Source organism: Eucyclogobius newberryi, unplaced genomic scaffold (genome assembly GCF_026437365.1).
Source record: "Eucyclogobius newberryi isolate DKJ021-1_F unplaced genomic scaffold, fEucNew1.0.hap1 SCAF_4, whole genome shotgun sequence".
In the NCBI taxonomy this organism is placed as follows: domain Eukaryota; kingdom Metazoa; phylum Chordata; class Actinopteri; order Gobiiformes; family Gobiidae; genus Eucyclogobius; species Eucyclogobius newberryi.
In genome coordinates this window covers 15198963-15207748 of record NW_027316056.1, presented here as the reverse complement: position 1 = coordinate 15207748, position 8786 = coordinate 15198963, and the positions used below count along the sequence as shown (strand labels likewise).

General features: G+C 40.3%; 1 protein-coding gene across 1 annotated transcript; it reads right to left on the bottom strand.

Moving 5' to 3' along the window:
- Positions 1 to 439: 439 nt before the first annotated feature.
- On the bottom strand, positions 440 to 6363 carry crybb1l2 (crystallin, beta B1, like 2). Its single transcript, XM_072463463.1, has 6 exons — positions 6208 to 6363; positions 5781 to 5872; positions 4345 to 4463; positions 3420 to 3552; positions 3169 to 3311; positions 440 to 758 (listed from the first exon to the last, which is right to left on the bottom strand). Exons 2-6 carry the CDS (start codon positions 5865 to 5867, stop codon positions 584 to 586), a joined length of 657 nt encoding a protein of 218 aa, XP_072319564.1. The 5' UTR covers positions 5868 to 5872; positions 6208 to 6363; the 3' UTR covers positions 440 to 583.
- Between the last annotated feature and the right edge of the window lie 2423 nt (positions 6364 to 8786).

Sequence of the window (8786 nt, the reverse complement as noted above, 5' to 3'; positions counted from 1 at the left end):
AATGGAGGGCTAAGGTTTAATCTTCCTGTTATTTATAATGGGTTATTGAACCCCTGGAAAGGTAGAGGACCAGGACCAGGACATTTAGATGCTAATCAGGTACTCAGGGTGGTTGAGCCAGGGTCTCACAAAGACAAAGAGGATTCTAATAGCCCATTAAGATTCTGAATAGGCTAGCTCGGTAGATACAAGGGGGGAGTTTCTGTTGAAACAAACAACTCTTTCTACTTCAGGAAGGCTCCTCCCAATGGGTGGGTCTTACTACAGAACAGTATTAATATCGGAGTTCTCGATCTAAATTCTTTTATTGACAATGACTCTTGGATGAGAGTCGAAACGTCTATTTTTTCAAACTGAGTCCAGATGACTACAACTGAAGCTTTTTCTACTAATGACATGAAGTGGACCAAACCATGAGGAAAGAAAACCAATCAGAAAGTAGAATACACATTTTTAATTGAAAACAAACAGTGGATAAGATTCATGTGTGATATAATACATCCGTTTACATCATCCTCTTCATCTCCACCCTCCCTTCCCTGTCCCCGCCCCCTGCCCTGCTCTACGTCGCCCCCTGTAGGTTTCAGTTGTTAGCAGCCATGGTGTAGCAGCCGTGTGGGTGCCACTGCATGTCCCTGATCCGCCTCATGGACTGCATCCTGGGGCAGCGGGCGCCGAACTCGTTGAAGTGTCTGTATTCGCCCTTCTCAAACAGGTACTGGCTGCCACGGTAACCAGGGAACTGATACCCGACCCAGCTGATGACAAACACATGATACTGGTGTGAATGGACTGTGAATCTGATGTGTTTATAATATGCACTATTCACTAAATTCACTGTTCACTGTTCAAGTTAGCTGCAATACATCCTCAACTGTGTAAAAAAGGAACAGAATTATTTAATTTTGATATAAATACACATCTCTGGTGATGCAAACTCCATAAATAACTATTATTTCACAATAAATACACTTTTAATAGATGGCTCAGTAACAACTTACAAGATTTTCTAAAATTAAAACCCGGGATACACAAAGGTTGGGTGTAACAATAAAATGATGTGTGAAAAGATTATTTTACACTCGGCCCATTCATGGTTTTCACGGCTCACTGCTTTTTTGTGCTCTGTTCATTTTTAAGCTCTTTTTTGGAAAGAAATTACAATATATGATAACAATATACCCTAATCCCTCTTTACTGTTGGTGGGTTTCAAAGTGGTCAAAAATCGGGACAACTGGGACAAAACTAGGACAAATCAGTGATTTTGGCAACATTAGCTGGGAAATGGGACACAGGGCTCAAAACGGATTGTTCTGGTATTCTGGCACCAGTACAGATATACTATTGTAAAAGCAACTCTTAGGGTGAAAATGAGACCGCAGTTCACTGCCTGCATCTAATCATAGTGTTTCATTCCCTGCAAAGCAGGAAGTGCGCTGTTAGCGTGATGATTTACCGTGTTTCCACCCACACATTTTCACAATCTTTGTGTCAGTAGATATTGTTGTTTAAAATTGTGATCTAATCTTTGTTTCCTCCTGCTCACTCATCACATCTGTACATTGCCCATACTGTATTAGTTGTTGTATGCAAAACAGCAGACTGTGATCAAAACATTAATTTAAAGGGGGATGGCATCTGTGTCTCCTAAACACAGCTGCTTTAAATTCTAAAAGTGTCAACATTTAGTGACAAACAGCTCTAATATCGATCTGTTTCTGGCTCAGACCCACAGCGCACCACAGGGCTCTGCTGCTCCCAGCTGTCAGCCTGCGCCGCACAAATGAAGTAATCAAAAACATTTTGTAACAGCCTGTCCTCCACACCTCTGGCACGGCTGACGACGATGACAACTCCGAAGAGATGCTGATAAAAAGTATCTGTACCTAATCTAGCTCGCTTTGAAAATCAGACCTAGTTTGTGCTCGACCAGAATGACGTCCCCACCGGAGTCTGACAGACGCACAAGAGCGCATGGCCGGGCCTATGACGCAGCACTTTACGAAGGCTCGGTTACGAAGACAAGAGACGAGGAAGGTATGATAAATGCAGAGAGTTTGACTCTCTAGGGCTGCAACTAAAATAGGGGTGAAAAAGAGAAGGAGGGTCTAAGGACAGGGGAGCTTGGGACATTTGTCTAAAGACACGGGATTATATGAACATTGTTTAATCTGTTTTTCACTGTCACCCCAGAGGGAAACACTGTGTGTATATATATATATATATATATATATATATATATATATATATATATATATATATATATATATATATATATATATATATATATATATATATGTGTGAACGAGTTGAGTTGGATTTAGACATTCAGACACAGTCAATGGTTGCTTGGTTGTGTACTATGTCACGTTTCTGGTGGATGGTCTGGCACTTGTTTGAAAGAACCACTGTGTGGTAGTTAATTTATCTATATGTCGACAAGCAGGATCAGATCTGCGGAGAGGCAGCCCCACTCATAGTAAGAATGCTTAAATAGTTTTTTCTAACAATAAATAGACTTGTAATTTATTAGATACAATTCTGACAAGTACCAGTACTCTTATTTGATCAAAGGTTTTGGTTCCTCTTCCCATTGTGATTAATTCTAAAAGTGAAACGTTTTATGTTGATCATATTAAAAGATTGGAACAGTCTAGACAGTTACTCTTACAATTACTCTTACTTGAGGTGTATTTCCCCAAATACTTTTTTACTCTTAAGTACTAATTGAGTATTCATTTTTGGACCACAACTTTGTGCTTCTATTTAAGTAATATTATTTTGAAAAAACGTTACTCTTACTCTTAGTACAATAGTTACTGTTCTCCCACTTCTCAGCTCAGGACTCAGATCCATCATCCCTCACTCTGACCAGACTGTAAACCATGTCCCACTGTTCTGTTCTATTATGCACTTGAATCACATCATCTGTGTGTTGTTATTTCACGTAAATGTCTGTGGTGTTTGATGGGTCTTTTCTGTGATATGACCTTCCTTTTCAAAAGTACAAATGTGAAGATTCATTTGTCTGCAGGAACAATAAACCAACTAACCAACTAACCAACTAACTCTGACGATAAATAAGGTTAATACAAGACGAGCATCAGAAAAGCTACATAGTGTACCTTTAAATAAATACTGCACTTATATGAAAGAGTAGCCCTTACGTTCCACAGCTGACCATGACGCTGCCCACGCGATCGGTGAAGCCGTAGGAGAACAGACTGGGCACGTCGTCGTCCATGATCTCCATCTTGCGGCCCTTGTACTCGCCCACCTCGTACAGGCAGATCTTGTGCTTCTCTGGGTCCTGAGAGCGAAGAGGGCGAAGACGGCAATGAAGTCTGAGTTTAGAGTATGTGTGTGTGGCTGTGTGTGGCTGTGTGTGGCTGTGTGTATGTGTGTAGTGTGTGTGTACCATGCGGACGGGCCTGAAGGAGAGCAGATACTCGTTCCTCTGACAGTTGCTCCAAGAGTCCCAACGTGGGTACTCGCCCTTCTCCAGGATGTACATATCGCCACAGAAGTTCATCTGCTCAAAACCGACAAAACTGAAAGACAAGACAAGAGCGTTAGGGGACACACAAATGCGACTAAAATATCAACTAAGTAGCGAACAAAATATCAAATTTGACGATTATTGTGGCAAGAAACATCGCAATTTAACAAATATTCATATTTTTTGTCTTGACACCATGACCAAACAACTGTGAAACACTTCCTCTAGTCTGTGGACAGATTTATGAAATTAAAACATAAAAAGCCAGATATAAAAGCTTTGTTGTGCATCTAAAATGGTCACAATTTTTATTTTATTTATTTTTCTCTGTTGATTGTATTGTGACCTGAATAATCATTATTAACCATTGACCAAATAATGTTGACATCCCTTCAACAAACACCCTTCTACAATCTCAAAGAAACGACATGATTGCGTTGACAAAAAGTGTGTCGACTGTGAGGGATGTTTTGTTGCTTCTCTCTGGGAAAATGACTGTGGATATTATCAATCACGTGGAAAAAGCCAGAACTTCTTTTCACAACTTAAAGTACTCTCATCAGCAACTACTCTTTGGGTTTGTTGTTGTTTGCTGACCGCCTCCTGAATGGACAATTAAGTGATTTGAAGAAAATTCATTTCAGTAAATCACTTCTTTTGTGGCTTTGTTGAGATGTTTTGAAGCTGCAGTTCGGCACAAGTTTTTAAAAAAATGAAGAAAAAAAAAATTCAAAAGTCACGTAATAGGATGGCACAAAAGTTGTTCGTGTTTTTGTGGTAAATACCCCAAAAATCTGGTTGTGTGCTGTCGGGTAGATCTTGGTTTTGGGGTAAATCTACTTACGGACCACAGAAAACCTTCAGAGAGCGCACCCTGTCCATCCCAAAGTCGCACACGTTCATGCACTCGTTCATGATCTCGAAGCAGCGTCCCTGGAAGTTCTCCTGGTCGTACACACACATCTACAGAACGACACACGCATAGAGAAGATACGGTTACACACAAATCGTCCTGTAATGGGGCTGTGTCGTTTGGTAACACTGTAACACTGACCCTTGTTACCGGTAGTTTTGGACAAGTCACAGCTATTTTAGCCGATCTTTTTCTTTGCTTTTTATTTTAAGGTGCATTATCCGCCACCTGCTTGTCTCTATGCTAATGCTCTGCCTGGAATGTTCCACAATATGGCATTAAACTTGTACGTCATGCATATTATTATTATGTTTATTAATTGCTAAAAATTAAAAAAAACATTGAAAATCAGGCTTTCTTACTTATTACTTGGGGATAGAAAGTGGCGGAAAAGTACTGTATTTAGTTACTTATGTAAAAGTACAAATAAAGGAGGAAAAAAGTACTCAAGCAAAAGTATCACATTTTAAGTAAAAGTATTGAAGTACATGTTTAAGTATTTTATGCTGATTTTTATAACTAATAAAGAGTGAAATGTGGGGATCTGGATAAAGAACTATTTAGATTTGTAGTCAGTCAATTTCTCAATGTTTATCAGGTTAAAAAAAAAATGTTAAAAAAAAATCAGTTTCATGTTTTGTTTTGAAATTCAAAAAAAGAAAAGAAAAAAAGAACAATGCACGAGAGCTGCTGTTTTGCTCTGACCTCACATGTTTCCCCATATCATAAAAGGATTGTTCTGTTACACAATCATAATATTGCTGCTTCTGGATGAACTGTATGCACTAGTCTGACATTTTTCTTCCGAGTGGATGATCGCCGATGTCAGCCGGCTGCCTCCTCGGCCTCGCAGAAAGTAACATGTTGTCATAATAGACGCTGGCTCTGAAGGTAACGCGCCTCTACACAAGCTACACGAGTTAAAAAGGCCTCTGTTGTGTGGCAGTTCCAGAGGCAGCAAGGTTGTTCCAGTTGACCTTCAAAACCAGTTATAGACCGCTACATTTGGACAAAAGGGCTAGTTTTACTTTAGCATCATATCATATAGCTCGTTATATTTATTCAGACCATTGTGAGCTAAGAAGTTACTGTGGCCTTCTGGAGTCTAAGGCTATATTATACACTTTGGTAAGGTAAAACATCTTATTTCTACAATAATAATGCAAAGCCAGTCAAACTTCTCCAAAAAATTCTGAAATGTGTAATGTGTAACGTATTTCTTGCCCAAAAGTATTCTTTAGTTATTATCAGCTACTAGATAGCTCTGGTATTTTGCTGTTTCTTGGAATATAACACAAGTTTGTAGCCAGTTTTCAATCATCTATTGCTCTAACTTGACTTATAAAGACACAAATTCAAACGTGTACCTTGTAGGACATCATGCCGAAGTCGGACTTCTTGTTTTGACCGCTCTTTCCGTCGGTCTGGGACTTGGACTTATCTCCTCCAGACATTTTGACTGTAAAGAAAGAGCAAAACAAAATTTACATTGAAATGTACAACATAAATACAGTACATAAACCGTGAAAAGATATGTTATGGTTAAAGCGTGTGAAAAAGAAGAACGACTAAAACTAACCATGACAACACATTTACTAAGTTTGAAATAATAATTACAGTCTAGTTTAGTAAGTTCATTGACGCCAGCAAAGGTTATTTCCAACTCTATATACACTCATGTATATAGTGTATATCATGTAAAAGTAGATATTTCTAAACTATAATTGCTTTGCTGTGTCCTCGTGTTTGACCCTGTGGAATTGTACTGCTGTGGGTTGTTTGTGACAGTCTTACCTGTGGCAGTGTGTGCGTACAGGAGTCGACTCGGGCCGGTGTGAATGGAGTGAGCTCGCCCTGGGCCCCTCGTCCCCCTTTTATACTCTGGCGTCCCGAGTCGAGGGATTAGACACAGAGAAACAAACCCGCTGAGCTCACAAGCCTCGACAGAATAGAAATACAGCCATCATCAAACACAGGGGCAGAGGTGGAGCCGCGGTAAAGTTAACAGGCTAATGGGGCGATAGGAGATGTTTCAGAACACAAATAATTAACACAAACTATGAATTCACAATATGATACCATCACAAAGCCACAAGCAGTTCAAAACAACTCAGGATGGACAAGGGAGATTGATAATACGTACAAAGATACCTCAAAAGTTACTCATAATTGTACTATATTGCTTGTGAAATGGCATAAAACATAGGAAAAGTGAGTGCTTCTAGGCTTTTTTTAATTAAACAGGGCTTCACCAAATCAAAACCAAGAAATAGACTAAATACCTGAATTGCTAAGTTAAAAAAAAAGATTTCAGGATGTAAATTTTGTAATTTCAGGATCCGGAACTCTAGAACGTAGTGGTTTAACGTAGCACACAGAGGTGAGAATAGGAACCAAACATTTTTTTCAAGTAAGAGTAATGTTACTTCAAAATAATACTCATCAAGTACAAGTACAAGTATTTGTGAAAACTTCTCAAGAGCAATTGTAAGAGTAACTGTCTGAGCGTAACATCTGATCTACAACGTGAAATGAATGAAATTGGAAGGACAAAACATTAAATGAGTGAAAATGTGGTATTTTCAAAGGATGGATCACAAAAACAAGAGAAACAAAAACATATCTGAAGGAAGAAGCACAAATGTATAAATCATTTAATTACAACAGCTTTTTTCACTTGTAGATTTAAGCGCAGTGGGAAGAGAAACAACACTTTTATTCAAGAGTACTGTTACTTCCAACAAAATATTACTCAAGTAAAGTATGGTATCTGAAAACTACTCCAAGAAGTACAATTTATTGAAAGATTTCTTAAACAAATGTAACTGAGTGCTACATCCACCTCTGAGTAGCAATAGTGATATAAAAGTGATAAAAGGAGAGTATTACTTCAACTACTGCTTTCTTAGATGTATTTCAGATACCTAACTCATTCATTTATCCTCGCTTGCACTCTTGTGGTACAAACGGCTCAGTTTCCCCCACCAGCCTAAAGCAATATTCTCCTGCTAAAGTACTCCTGACCTGTAGCTCAAGACGGGTTCTGGGATGGGTCAAATGCAGCAGACAACTTTACCTTACCTATACGTATAATGTCAATACCGTACTTTAAATATGTATTTAGTTACAGAATACTGAATACCTGCATTCAAGATAAGATAAGATAAGATATTCCTTTATTGTCCCACATGGGGAAATTTCATTGGTGTAACGCAGGTAGATACAGAGGTAGATACAGAAGAACAGATCACTTATAGGAAGTTTGAAAAACACTTTCAGTAGAAGATCTCCTATAAATAAATAAAAACTCCCATAGACAAATAAATAAATAAATAAATACATAAATACCATTGCATGTGATCATGACAGTAATTGCACATGAATATGTGTCACGACAGCACATAGATTGCACATGAATTTCACAGTAATTGCACATGAATTGCACATGAATTCCAACAGCAATTGCACATATGACAGAATTGCACATCAGTATTAGGTTAGGTCAGTATTGCGAGTGTTCAGTACTAACAGTGTTTGTTATAAAGTCTGACAGCAGCAGGAAGGAAAGACCTACGAAACCTTTCCTTCGCACATCGAGGGTGGATCAGTCTCTCACTGAAGCTGCTCTCCAGAGCGGAGAGAGTGTCCTGCAGGGGGCGACACTCATGGTCCAGCATAGATGTGAATCTAGCCAGGACCCTCCTGTCCCCCACCTCCTGCACCGAGTCCAGAGCACAGCCCAGGACGGAGCTGGACTTCTTGATGACTCTGTCCAGCCTCTTCCTCTCCCTCTCTGTGATGCTGCTGCTCCAGCAGGCCACACCATACAGGAGGGCCGATGCCACCACAGAGTCGTAGAAGGTCTTCAGGAGTGGCCCTGTCACTCCAAAAGACCTGAGTCTCCTCAGGAGGTAGAGCCGACTCTGGCTCTTCCTGTACAGTGCGTCTGTGTTATGAGTCCAGTCCAGTTTGTGGTTCAGATGAACACCCAGGTACTTGTATGAGTCCACTCTCTCAATGTCCCGTACCTGGATGTTCACTGGTGAGGGGGCAGTGGGGTGGCGTCTGCGGAAATCCACCACCATCTCCTTGGTCTTCCCCGCGTTGATGAGGAGGTGGTTCCGCTGACACCAGTCCACAAAGTCCTGCGCCAGTCCCCTGTACTCCGCATCATCGTCGTCCATGATGAGTCCGATGATGGCAGAGTCGTCAGAGAACTTCTGCAGGACACAGCTGTCCCTGTCGTGTCTAAAGTCTGCAGTGTAAAGGGTGAAGAGAAAGGGCGCGAGGACAGTGCCCTGGGGCGCCCCCACACTGCAGGTCCGAGTGTCAGACACACAGTTCCGGGCTCTCAAAACTGGGGTCGGTCCGTG

Excerpts from the sequence above, each read along its gene's own strand:
- crybb1l2 (XM_072463463.1), bottom strand. The coding sequence starts at position 5,867 with ATGTCTGGAGGAGATAAGTCCAAGTCCCAGACCGACGGAAAGAGCGGT. Across the intron at positions 3,553-4,344 it reads CTGAAGGTTTTCTGTGGTCC|TTTTGTCGGTTTTGAGCAGA; the intron begins GTAAGTAGATTT and ends CTTGTCTTTCAG. Across the intron at positions 759-3,168 it reads GTCATGGTCAGCTGTGGAAC|CTGGGTCGGGTATCAGTTCC; the intron begins GTAAGGGCTACT and ends GTTTGTCATCAG.